Source organism: Neodiprion pinetum, chromosome 3 (genome assembly GCF_021155775.2).
Source record: "Neodiprion pinetum isolate iyNeoPine1 chromosome 3, iyNeoPine1.2, whole genome shotgun sequence".
Taxonomy (NCBI): domain Eukaryota; kingdom Metazoa; phylum Arthropoda; class Insecta; order Hymenoptera; family Diprionidae; genus Neodiprion; species Neodiprion pinetum.
Window position 1 is genome coordinate 2935214 of NC_060234.1, and position 14308 is coordinate 2949521.

Below are 14308 nucleotides of genomic sequence, written 5' to 3' on the forward strand. Positions count from 1 at the left end.
ATCAAGTTTGGTGAAATCTATACCCGTCATATAACAGGGAAATCTTAATGCTTCGTTTCTCAAAAAAAATATATATATATATATTCGTGGTATGTCGAATTATTTCTAAACACAAAACGAGTTATTATTTACCGAAATCGGACGAACCGCAGGAATTTGGCATTGATTAAAGATGCTTTATGTAATTCGAATTCTCTCAAATTATCCATTTTCCAAACGAACACAGAGATTGATTCGGCTGCTCAAAGTTCTAATAATCTCTTTCCGACTGTTCTCTTTTTGTTAAAATTTTTACCGAACCTTAATCACCGATGCTGTAAAAATTTCCATGTTTCACTTAATTTCTGTTCAACGTCACTCACTTCTCGTACCACGGAATCTTTCCTCTCACCTGATATTTACAGGATGTTGAACCGGCCTCTCCCAGTCCGTGTACTCGTTTATAATAGTGGCCAATATCTCTGGCTGATGATAAGTGTAAGTATTGCGAACGAATTCTCTCAGTATCTCAGTCCTTCGGTCAGCCTCGATTCCATACTGCGCGTTTTCGGCCGTAAGATAAAAGTACGCTTCCGATTTCACCACTCCGACCATAAGATCGTACCTGAAAATCAAGAAGCATTGATTTATCAAAATTTAGCCTCATCGTTTCATCTCCAAAATTTTCTCCGTCCTTTCATGGAGCATAAAGTATCGAAGAAAGAACGAGCGGAATTTTAAGAACAATCAGCGTCGTTTCAATGACTAAAGTCAAACGGTTCAAGAACAATTTAGAATAAATGTAACTGAACATAATATTCAAATTTCTGCCAGTAAATATGACACAAATTTTTGTAATATCAAAATTTTAATTGTCATGTGTCAAAAATTTATTTCTTACTTGTAATTTGCACACTTTCTTTCGGTGAATAATACGTTAAAAAATTGTTAAATCAAACGAAAAATTTTATTCGATCTACCGGGACATTTTTTTTTTCTAACCCGTTAAGGTACCAGCCACTGCGCTAATCGACCTGCGCAACAGCTGTCGTACATTTTGCCATCCAAAGTAAAGTTTCTTCGACATAGAAAATGTATACATGTATTTGTATAAGTTTGGCCGCGCTGCCCGAGAGAAAGTTTTGGAAGGAAAAGGGAGGAAGGGAAAAGAAATACCGAGTATTATGTACACATACGTCTAAGAAAGTCAGGGACAGTCAGGGTGCAATACCGTTTCAGGCTTATGTATATATAATACATATATATACATCTATAAATATGTGTACACGTATGTATGTATAAATATACAACATACGTTGTACCAACTACTATTCAAAGACCGAAGAGCAGCAGGTTTTAACTCGAGTATTCATAGCTGTTTGTTAAGGGTATGTACGAAGTTGTGCTTCCTCTTTTGCTTTTTATTTTACCATCCTTCCCCCGCTGCCAACCTTCTTTTTTCTTTTCATATACCTTCTAGTTCTACGCTCGAGTAGCGCCAACTTCAACCCTCTTAAAGGATCGTCGCATCGAGTTACCGCACAGAATTGTACGTTAAATAAATGTAAAAAAGTAAACTTGTTGAGATTTTTATTCTTGAAATTGAAATCAGAGAGAGAAAGAAAAAGAACGAAATGTTGCAGAGAAACAAACCTCAAACGTATACGTGAGGAATTCCATGCGAACCCGACCAGCGTCTGATTTTTTCACTAGTTTGTAACTTTCTTTTAATTTTTCTGCAATTTTTTCCAAATTTTTCATACGGCTACTAAATTACTTATGATTATTTAAAGTGATTTGGAAAATTCTGAAAAAATTCAGGATACTGTTTCAGAGTTTGGACGATTGTATCATAGAAAAAGTTTGTAACAAAATAAAAAATGGCGAAGATCAGATGTTGTTGGATTCGTACGGAATCTTCCATACATTTTGGAATTCTCTGTATATATACGGCGGTGAATAATTCAGTTGAAGTAATTCCGACGCTTTTATTTTACGGAAGGGGGGGGGGGGGGGGGGGGGGAGAGAAAAAAGGGAAAATGAGACATCGCGACGGGGAAATTGAATCAATTGATTGTGAGACGAGGTTATAATTTTTCTTTCTTCTTCCTCTTCTTATCGCTCTCCGCCTTTTGTCAATACGCAGACCGGTTAGCATGACAGCATCTGCACAGGACGGCGAAATAAAGGGAGAAGAGAAGCAGGAGGGTGGCTGATTTAACTGGGTAAACTCAATTTCCCAAGATGTGTATAAGCAATATCGCGTCGCGATACGTCGCCAGTAATACGTTACATATGTGTATATATATATATATATATATATATATATATCTAGATATTGCCGGTTTCGATCATCCGGAAATTTTGCACGCGTTGTCGGTGTTTCCTTTTTTCTTATCTCTTCTTCTACTTCTTCTTCTCCTTTCGTTTTGCATGATACTTTCAAATGTTTATTGGTTTTTTTTTTTTTTTTCTTTCTTTCCAGTCTGTACATTATTTCTTTGCATTTTAAATAGAAAGAAAGAGGGTAATGACGAATTTTCTTTTCTCACGTCTTTCCTTCCATTAGAAAAAAAAAAAAAAATAATAATTTGTTATTCCGATTCCGTGTATTGGATGTTACACCTGCTTCGGAAACTTTCAACGTCGTCACGCGATTCTCAAATTTGTCAAAGATCCGACGTTGCATTGATTTGCCGATAATAAGTGTGTACGGAATATTTTTGAATATGTTACAGAACTGTAATCGTTGAAACGATGATCGATCGATATCATCTGTTATTCATAAATTCTAAAGAGATTTGAAATTTTTTTTTTACGAATTAACATGCATAACAAGCCGTCCGAAAGTAAGGTTTTGAAATTTTGAATACTCGGTATCAAAGTTCAATCTGTATATTAACTGTTCTGTTCACATGAATTGATTATTATCTCGACTCAAAATGATTTCTGCCTATCAAAGGGAATCTACAGCCTAATTCCAGAGTTACCCACCTTACTTCTCGCTTCTGATTCCCAATATTCCCGACAGTGAAATAAAAACATTCGAGGAAATTGATCGGAATGGAACACAAAGAATCGCGACACCCTGAAAGTTGAAAGAAAAAGATAAAAAAAAAAAACATAAAAATAAACCACAGATTACAGTATGAATTGTACGAGATGAAAATGAACGACGTGTTCATCGAGTTATTTTATATGAAAACGGTTCGAATCAGATTCCGTTCAATTGTGGATATCGGGTCGGGGAAGCGGAGGGCCGAACGTCAATATTCCATTGGAATAGAATATCTTTTCCAGGCAAATAGATGGCGGGATAATAGAGTTCAATAGTTCAATAATTCCAATTCAGAATACGTGAGGCGATGGCAAAGAAGGCACCTCGGATAAAATTCAATCGTAGGATTTGCGACTACGATATATATACATATATTATAGGTATCTGTTCCATAATCTATAAGATATAATGTTGTCGGTATAGATTTTCATAACACGATTGTAATATTTATTATTATTCGTCGTGCGTAGCAATAAAAATTTCCATTGTTTCAACGATGTTCAAAATGAAAGACGAAAGACGTAAAAGGGCGACGACTGAATTTTCATTTTATCTTCTCTCGACTTTCCGTTACATACAATGCATTTACACATACGTGTATATATGTGTTATATGTGTATATATATATATATATATGAAAAAGATTGGAAAGAGGAATTTTGCCCGGTATTGAAGCTGCAGGTGCCCGCCGTTCTAAAGGCTAGACGACGAGCTAGGTCAGTTACTCTATGCGAGCCGAGGCCACGTTTAGAAAATTTATATTCACGCCTCGCAGTTCGCCACAAAGGTAAGAGGAAAAAAATGAGATAGAAGAGAAAAGAAAAACGAAATCATAGGAGGTAAATGGGGAAGAAAAAAGTAACCTGAATAAAGAAGACGAAGAGATGTGAGGTGAAAAAAAAAAAAAAAAACAACACACACACATGCGCGCGAAAAAAAGTTGTTAAAATAAAGTAAAGTAAACCTCTCGCCGCTTTTCACGCGCTTGCAACGCGATGACGAAGTTGAGGTTTTCATTCTCTTCGTTTTATCCGTCCAGGGTCCACCTGCACTGACTCGCAGACACGGATTTTCACACGGAATTGAAACCCGGGGTTATGGAAAAAAAAAAAAAAAAAAAAAACAAGAAAAATACTCCGGATGCGGATTTTAGAAATTCTTATTATACTCACATGTATGTTTCGTTCTACGGTATCAAATTGCAGTGGGCGAAAGAGCAAATTATATCAGGAGCAGGCAAAAAAACAAAAAAAAAAAAAACGCAAAACATGTATGCAAATTTTATGAATTCTCCTGTACGCTTGTGTTTAATAAAAGAGAACGGTGGAATTTGTTTCACAACTTCGTACGAAAAATTCGTCAAGTTTTTTGATAACTTTTTGAAGAAGATAAGGAAAAAAAAAAAAAAAAAAAATGCACGTATAAATAAGCAAGACAGAACTGAAATAGAAAAACTTTCCCGCGAGTCTTGGTTAGAAATTTTTCGTTCAACTTTTGTCGGTAGAAAATTCATTTTATTTCCCCGTTTGACAGTAAATTTCACATCGAGATGATTAGTTTTCGAGTCGAGTTTCTTAAATTCGAAAAATTGCAAATTCCATCTAAAGCAATGAGAATCAATCGGCAACGCGTGCAATGAAATTAATTTCTCGTTGTAAGATTTCGCGGTAAAGGCAATATTTATTCTTACGGAAACAGTTATGCAGAGATGGAGGAACAAGAAGGAAAAACACGAGTTACAAACAATATCCGTAACGTTAGCTAGCCAACAATAACACGGATCCTTTCGGAGGTAACGAGGTTCGGTTATGGCTGTGTGTCCACCGATCGCTATACATGCCCCATACAGGCTAGAATTATACGCGCGGCGTGCGATCTTGCAGTTAATTTTTACGACAATTTTTCCTACCACCCCTCCGACATCGAAGCAGCAGCAGCAGCAGCAGCAGCAGCAGCATCAACCGGCCTTCGTTAACTGTATTTTTCTACTGTAATCACGCCTCTTTAGGTTTTACGACACTCGGTATTATACCTACTCTCATCCCTCCCCCTTTTTTTTTTGTCATTTTACAGTTGAAACGAAGGCTTCGCCTTTTTCACAAACCTACTGAAATTTTTTCACCCATACAGCGATACCAACTTCCGGTAATTCTGCTGCTGCTGCTTTTCCCGTTACTACTGCAGTTGAAACGAAGTTGCGCTTTTCACGTTCAGAGGGGTAAAAAATGTATACACGATACACGCGGAAACAGATAGAGAGAAGAAGAGAGAGGGAGAAGATGACGAAGCGAAAAAATTCACCCAACTGGAAAACTAAAATTCAGTCGGTTAGCTACGCTGAAATTGATAATAAACAATAATGCGACATAAACGAATTAACTAATAAAATCTGCATAACGTAAGAAAATAATGAAATTTGCATAATCATTTTATTTTTTTAACAATTATCAAGACACTGTGAGAAAAATCGTTGGAAACAAATGAAAAAAAAATTGCGTTTCCTGTCAGACGAGATGAAATTATCAACCGCTTGTAACTCGCGTTAAGATTACAGATTATATCCGTGTTAAAATTTTATGAACTTTTTTTTTTTTTTTCAATGACTTACAGTGTCCGTCATTATATCTGCACACGGATAAGTTTCGTTAGATAAATATTAACGGGTTTGCGGAATGCCGGGTATATTATATTAAACGTCATTTGTTATCGGGTGCGCCTGATTTACCCCGAGGGTTGGATGGTGCTAAAATTTTCCCCCGTAGCATAATATAGACCTCCTACATATGTATATTGATTGATCTGATCTGGCTCGGTTTTCCAATATCGGCCGACGCCTGGCTGCTCGTTCATTTGTGGAGTTTAAATGACAGTCGCAGCACCAGCAGCAGGCTGCTAGAATTGATCTTTAGATAGTGTACGTATCTCGATCCCCCCCCACCACCCCTTCGCCGGGATGCGATGAAACGACGACCCAGATTTCAGCGTCTCTCTTTTACGTGTGGGAAAAAAAGCACATCGTGCAAGCTCGCCGATCGAAGCCGTATCCGGCTAACGCGAATCCTTCATCGTCGTCACGTCGTTTGTTCAATCGCTGTCTCTCGGTTTTTGTTTTTTTTTGTTTCTTTGTTCATAACTTCTGTTCTAAAAAAATTTTTTTTTCTTCATTTCCTTCTATTTTTTTTTTTTTTTTCAATTCAAACCTGCAATTATTTCCGTACGCCAGGTAATAATTGCCACGCGTCTCGTTGTTATTTTTCGAACTCGAATCGGACGGTGATTTTTTATTTATTTTTTTTTTTTTTTACTCGATACCTACCACCGGTTACACAGGACATACAGCGATATTGCGAAGCTTCAAATTATCAAAGCCTGTGCAATTTGATTGCCAATTTTACAATGGCATGTTCCGTACACATCGTGCATATTACGGCCAATTTGTCGCGGACGTTGTCTTTCTGTTTGCAATTTCGAAACCCCGAAGTGTGACAGGTAGGTGAAATTCAATCGTGGGTACAAAAAAAAAAAAATACGGTTTTAACAATAATGGTAATTAATGAACGGAGCGGTAACGATCGCTAGCAACGTAAAAGGGTGCTTCGATATTTCCCCTCGGCTTTGAAGTGGACACGGTTGGAATGCACTCGCACGTCGTGTCTGCTGTTTGATTCAATTATTATTCACCGGCTGCAGATCCTCTGCGAAAGGCGAGGAAAAAAATTCATTTCATTTACCGACGAGGAAGAGAAATTTTTCGCTGATTGTACCAGAGTGTCTTTTTGTTATATCTTTTTGCCTCTTCTGTTTCATTGAAATTTATAGGAAATTTATTTCACCGCGAACTTGTCTCCTCAGTGTCGAGGAATGATAAGAGTACGTAAAAAAAGTGAAAAAAAAAAAAAAAAACAACCCGACACTGCGCACCAAAGTTGACGAGAACTGTCGTGATTTTCGAATCGGAAATTCCCATAAAAATTTATTCTCTTCTTATGGTGTCGAAAGGAAAGGAAAGAGAAATATAAACGTGACATATAATCTTACCTCGACAATTTGGCGACTACGTCCTTCCTGAGCAGGATATTGTTAAGGGTGTTTATGGTGTCTACTTGGAGGGTAAAATCCTGGTCGTCGGGATCACCGGGGTCTATAACGACGCCATCGATGGAGGGGCCGAAGGCAGGGGCGAAGGCGAGGCCCTGGACGGGGGTTGATAAGAGTGCGTTGAGGGGGACGTCCCTCAAACACCTGAGCAACGCCTGCGGATCGCCAGCGACCTGAAACACCGTATCATGGATATTCATTTTTGTGAAAAATTTCTTTTTTTTTTTTTTGCGATTTACTCCACGCTGCGCGGAATTCCTTGAAACCCCATAAGAATTTCCAAAACCCCATAACAATTTCCGAAACCCCATAAGACCCCCATAGAAATACACCGTAAGAATCATCGAAACCCCATAAGAATTTCGGTGTTTTAAAAAATCATGTCTCGTTCCTACTATAAGTCTTCCTCAAATTTTCATAAGCGAATGGATTGTGACCGATGCTAGTGATAATAATAAAATCAATAACAACAACGACAACAGTTCAATTATACGAATATAAAGAAGCGCTGGGAAAAAGTTTTTCAATTTTATTGAATCGCGACGAAAGGGGACGAATAAATTGTGTGACCGGGGAATAAAAACGTAAAAACGCGGATGATAAACATGGACAGGCGAAAAAGAGAGAAGATGGAAGAGAAATAAGTGACGAAAAATGAAAAGTCGAACAACCCGATAAAAACAGGTAGGGAGCGAAGATCAATATTTACTCGAAGTGTACACAAGGGGGTTAAATTATTTCGTCGTCGGTTGTAGTAAAGAATCGCTTTACACCCGGATGATTTCTATTCCGTAATTAAATCTCGCTTGGAGCCGTCATCCGCAGAAGCTTGGTGAAAAAATCCCGTGGGAAATTCTTTGCAGATATAATAACAACAACAGCAACAACAACAACGTTAGACGACAACGTCGACGTCGAGAGATTGAGTGAACATTTTATTTCAGCGTCCCCAGGCGGGTTTGACGTTTAAATAAAAATACAAACGGGGGAATGGAAAAGGAATTAGGGGTAGATACGGTAAAGAATAAAAAATGAATGATTCAAGAAAGAAAAAAAAAAAAAAAAAAATTGAATATAATAAATAACGTCCGATTCCGACTGTCGGGGATTTACTGATATAACTACCGTTCGCGAAACGTCGTACAACTGCGAATTGTATATTGTAATACACGTGCGGTTGACTTGACACTTAGGGTGAAAACACATATAATATTAGTCAAATCCGAGTACCTACAAACGATCGGAGTTGGAAATCGGCGATAGGAACGCGGTGAAATTATACGGGGCACATGTGCGCGTGTGTTGATAACGCTGTTGTACAATAAACGAGAGATTACAGATGTAGTACGGTGCGTATAAGAGAAAGGGACGCGTTCGGATCACCCATTCGCCTTGTTTAACAATTGTCAGTCGAATGGAGAATATCGTTCGATTTCTACGGAATACCGATTTATACGCTCTGACGATTTTACGGCACGTTTCGCTTTACTGTCGAATCTCGAAACTACCTGCAGCCGCTCTTTTCTCTATTTCTCGAGCAATTCGCTGTTTGTAATTCGTTTAGAATTGAACGATCGCAACCGGGAAATAATGATTGATGATAAATAACTAACAAAAAAAAAAAAAAAAAACAGGGTGAATTGGGGATGGTTCAAAAAATTCGATATACATTTTAATAGGAAGTATTTTTTTTTTTTACATTTACCTGAGTCAAGAAGCCAACATAGGAAATAATCACAAGCTAGATACAAGAAAAATAAGGAAAAAATTCTGGATAATTTGTGTGATTTCTTTGCCAAACAGTCTAAAATCATGACAGGCGCGAACAAATGTATTTCGATGTACCCAATTTTGCGATAATTTGACTATTTATATACATCGACATGCCAACGTCAATATCTTTGAATATTTGGTCTCCGAAGTGAAAATGAATCGAGTGAAAAATTGTGCGACTAAAAAAGTTACAAGGATGATGAAAAAAAAAAAATCCCCTCCTTCGGTTTCTTCTCTAACGTCGTGACGTTCACAGGTCGCTGCACCTCGACCTAGTGCTACATATGCGGATGATAATAAATCGATGGGGTCAACTTACCGCAGAGCAGTTGAGATGCCTGGCGACTTGCATCGCGTATCCAGCAGCCCCTCTTATGAGGGCCCAAGGAGATAACGCGCTGCCGGACATCAGGATGCCACGATGAAAAAGCAGTCCTGAAAACGAAAGATAAAATCATTAGCAACATAACCGCGATCGGCAACGTTGTTTTTCATTTTTGTAATCGTTTCAGCCGAACCAAAAAACAAAAAAAAAAAATAATAATTCGCTAGAATCGACTGTTTGCCAATTTTTCGCCAGTCCGGACATTTTCGAACCGTCAACTCTGTTCATTTCGAACTCGATTGCACCGAGGGCAGAGAAATTTTGGGGTTTTCGGTTTATACCTCGTCGGTATTCGAGCGGTCCGGGTGGTCCCGAAGGGGTAAAATTGTGTTCGAGAGGCTGGATCGAGCCGGTGTACTGATTGTGTTTGGTTAGCCATTTGATGGAGAGCGCGTTACGCGTTAGGGGGTTTAAATAATCCCTCTCTACCTCGGGGCTGGTTAAAGGATCTTTTTTACCGGCACGTAGTCGTCGTCGTCGTCGTCGTCGTCGTCGTCGTCGTCCCGGCGACTTAACCGTAGGTTGTAAAGCGTCTTGGTCACGGCCACGAGGCTGCCCGGTTGTCCAGCCTTACCCTTTGTCAAACGCGACGGTAAACACAAGCCATCCTGCAGTGGCCGTTAGTGTTGCCGAGCATTAGACCAGCCGGAGTGAGTAACCTCGGATAACAATGAGCCATTATCCGCCCTCCAGCCTGAGTTATGGCCGGTTGAACCACCCTGAGCCACGTATTGACAACGTGTATCCCTCAATTCGTGCCTCCTCATCCGACTCTCCCCCGGATTCTCACTCATAATAGCGCTCAGGCCTAACCACCCTTCGCAACCCAACTTCGATGATGATACACACCGCGCTGTTTCAGCCTCGTCCACTACCAACAAACGCGTCTTACCCTCTTTGATTACATTGTCACAAGTGGCGGAGGGACCATGATCTGCGTCATCCTATCGCAGTTGCTGTTGTGGTCTGGTCAGCTTATTAACCATTGAAACGCGTTACACCGATTAATATGCATGCCGTGGGTATGTGGTCAACGGTACGTCGATGCAGTTGAGTCGGCTGATGGTGATTGAATGTACTCAGTAAAACGTGTCCTTGCTGTATTATTCATTGCCAGAGAGATTCACAGTTCTGCGGACTGTCTTTTACTGATTTCTAATTCGTCCCGATTGCTTTCAAAGACTCCGACCACATCACGATGGTCTTGGACCACTTGACGTGTTACTTTAAAGCGGCGCTAACACTGCCTTGTGCGAGTTTGCGTCGAATCGAAAGACTCGGCGCTAACCAAACTCGAACGTTTTGGCACGTTTCGTTCGGTTTGAATCTCTCTCTCTCCATCTCTCAATCTTTCACTCTCTCTCTCTCTCTCTCTTTCTCGAGAAAGAGAGAGATATCTAGATAGACAGAAAAGGCGATAAAGATAGGGGGATATAAATCGAAGAGGAGGGGGTGAAGACGCGATGGTCGCAGAGGGTCGGGATGGAGAATGATAAGAAAGAAGCCAACAAGCGAGAGACGTTCGACAATAATAGCCGAGGCATATTTCTTGGCGAAGCAGCTCGACGTAGTCCTATAAAGGTTGAGTCATTTCCGGAGGATAGAGAAAAAGAGAGAGAGAGAGATTGAGCGGCGGGGAGAGAAACGAACAAAAGTCCCCCCGCTAAACGGTATTGGCGTAACGGCATAGTCCTCGAATGAGAAAAAAAAGGAATGAGAATAAGCTGGACCGCGAAAAGAAAAAGAAACAGAAGGAAAAAAACACCCACACATTTCTCGAAAAATGACGCTCAGAAAAAGCGATGCCAGGAACGTCAGACATTTGTACAATCTACCCCGCACGTGGCGAATGAATGCGGGAATGAGATAAGAGTTCCAAGTACAACCGAAGATCTCTTGTCTTCTCATTTCAGTTTTTACTTATTGCCGGCTGTCCATTCTTGCATCAAACCATGTATAGTCTGACTTCAACAATTCATAATCCAAACGTACCAAATGTTCTTTTGTGAATTTCGAAGACTTGAAATGATTTTCAAGATTGATTTCATATAGTTTTGGATTGTTTAAAGTCCGTTCATCCATCGATAGTGATATATGGCCGTTTCTGTGTACAAATCCCGATATCGACATTTACCGACATTTTAGTCACTAGACAGCTCGGAATTGAACCCGGGTTTTTGTCGGAGCTGTGAAGCGGCTAAAATGTCGGTAAAATGTCGGTAAGATGTCGGTATCGGGATCTGTACGTAGAAAAAACTGCGATACATCCTCACTTCCATCACTTCGTGTAATTCGTCCAAATTGACTCGTTGTGAATTCTCACAACTTTTCCGGACTTGGAACGACTCGAAATAGAATTTTTATAAGACTTCGGGTCTGATTCGTTTGAGAGTGGAAGAAGTTTGAAACAGTGGGACCGGTGCATTTTTTCTTGAAAATTTACATATCTATAAAAAAAGAGAGAAAGAAAGAAAGAAAGAAAAAGAACCGCGACTCTTCGATTTCTGCGATTGGTGAGATTTTGACGGCGGCTTTCGCTTGGATGCGGAACAATTTTCGATTACCTCGGGATTGTAAATCTCGCTCTCTACCAACACTCGCGTGACGTCGTCACGATATTCCCTTACTTCCCGAGGGAACGAGTCGACTGTATTATACGTACGACGAGGGGATGAACGGGGGGGAAATTGGGAAGGGGAAATACAGGCGTCATCCCGCCCTCGAGGCTCTAGGCTTACCATCTGGGACCGCGTGACTCGTCATCAAAAAGTTGACACAGGCTGCTCCGGTTCCGTGGCCGACCAACGTCACGTTTCCCGGATCGCCGCCAAAGTAACCGATATTCTCCTGCACCCAGTGCAGCGCAGCTATCTGATCCATCAGTCCGTAATTCGCCGGTGATCTGAGATGCGCGTCTGTATTAGCGTTTAGGAAACCTGAAACAGACGACAAGCATCGAAGAGTCCGGATTAAAAAGACAATTCGATCAGTGGAGTCACATAGTTTTTCTTCTACCTGTCAGTTTTTGAGATAGATAAATTTTTTTTTTCAATTCGGTTACGTTTTTTTTTTCTTCCAGGATAATGTAGATGCATTCAAGGGGAATTCCATGCGAATCCGACTAACGTCTGATCCGCACCGTTTGTCATTTTGTTTAAAGAAATTTCTCCAACAGCCCCAATTTCGAAACAGTAGTCGTGAATTTTTTCTGACTTTCATTCCACTCCTAAATTATTTATAAATCTTGAGAGTGATTTTGCCGAGGAACTACTTTACAATTCTTAAAAAATTTTCAAAAACTTTATTTTCTAGTACAAACATTTCATTAATTTTTTTTTTACACTTTTTTTCAGCTATTTCAACTGTTTCGGTTAGCTAAATCATTGTTTAAAAGATTTGAAACTGCCCGAAGAATGATCCAAACTTCCATTTTTCACTTACAATAAGCACGTTTATAGACGGGTTCCATTGTAGAACGATTTTTGTCTATTTTTTGGTAAGTTACCGCAAGTTCAACTTATTTTTATAAACTTCATAATGAAACTGGTATAGAAATGTTCTAAGTGAAGAATAAAAGTTTTGCTAATTTTTTGGGAATTTTCAGACCGTTTAAACAATGTTATAGTCGATCAAATAAATGTAAAAAAAAGTGCTAAAAAAATATGAGAAAAATAGGCCGATTATGGGCCCGGTCTCGAAATGTTTGGACGAGAAAATGCGATTTTTCGACAATTTTTAGAGAGTTTCAAAGAAGGTCCCTCTCAAAATCTCTCCCATATTTATGAATAATTAACTAGTTGAATGAAAAATCTGGAAGAAATTCAGGACGCTATTTCAGAGTTGGGAAAATTGCAGAATATTTTTTTAACGAAATCAAAAACGGTGAGGGTCAGACGTTCGTTGACTTCGAATTAAATTCTCCATAAGTTGAGAAGAAGATTAACGATTAGAAACGCTATCAAGTTGTATTGTATTTTTTTTTCTGTTTTTTTTTCAACATCATTAGATTATACCTATTCACAATAGTTTTCTAAGTAAAATGAACCACCGCGGAATAAAATCAAACAAACGCATAAATGGATTTTGTTCATAATTTGATTACCTTAAACTTGTGTATGCTTCAAGAAATCTGATCGTAGAGCTTGCAAGTATAATAAATTGATAATAACGCAACGCGCGACTACGTTCGGTGGAATAATTAATAAGAAGAATCGTTTCCTTTTCAGACAAGCTCTTCAAACGCGTAGTTATAGAAAAACAATAACTGATATACCAGCCACAAGGTGGAAAAGAATTTCCTCTTCAAATTACACGGTAGGTTAATTTCTTTCCGCTGTTGTTCTGATATCGGTACAAATAACACAAATTCAATTTAGAAGCTGTCCGTGATGTGGTTTACTGACGAGTAAAAGGTTTGCTTCATTTTCCTTCGCTACCGTGCAAAGCATATATTCGATTTCCACGGTTTAATTGATTGCGATAAAATATCGAGAGACAGACGATAAAATGAAAAGGAAAAATACCACGATGCGTGAAACAAAGAACGCGCAGAAAAATTGGAATCAAATCTGTGAAACGGTGACAGAATTGTCTTGCCCACCCTCGGTAAGTATCGCGTAAATTTGATCGTCAACAAAATCTTTATTTTTTTTATCCCTACCCCACGGTACACGGCTATGGTGTTTTGTGTATGGGGAAACGGTGATGTATCGTTTTTAATATTGACGACAGCGTTGGTATTCCGGATTCCGTCGAGGGAAATGGCGCCGGGGCTTAGCCGGGATCTCGGATATTTATTTCCCCCTTCCCTCGCCCCTTTCACCCTCTCAGGCCTCCTGATCGGGTGATTTTTCTCAATCGTTATCAGTCATAATTTGCCGCAATTTTGCTCGTCACTTTGTATTCGAGGCAGGGTAATTTTTTTTTTTTTTTTTTTCTCTCCTTCCCATTCTTTTTTATTTTTTAGTCGATAAAATATGCACACACAGTTCAAGTTTCTTCTCTCCCTACTTTCA

General features: G+C 39.3%; 1 protein-coding gene across 2 annotated transcripts in view; it reads right to left on the reverse strand.

Moving 5' to 3' along the window:
• NLG-3 (neuroligin 3) overlaps positions 1–14308 on the reverse strand; it is a 551048-nt gene that overhangs the window by 20235 nt on the left and 516505 nt on the right. For both annotated transcript variants that reach the window (XM_069134073.1, XM_046616522.2), the window contains 4 exons: positions 12032–12229; positions 9228–9343; positions 7076–7308; positions 392–604 (listed from right to left, as the gene is read on the reverse strand). In XM_069134073.1, the coding sequence (XP_068990174.1) occupies positions 392–604; positions 7076–7308; positions 9228–9343; positions 12032–12229 (760 nt within the window). The remainder of the gene's footprint in view (positions 1–391; positions 605–7075; positions 7309–9227; positions 9344–12031; positions 12230–14308) is intronic.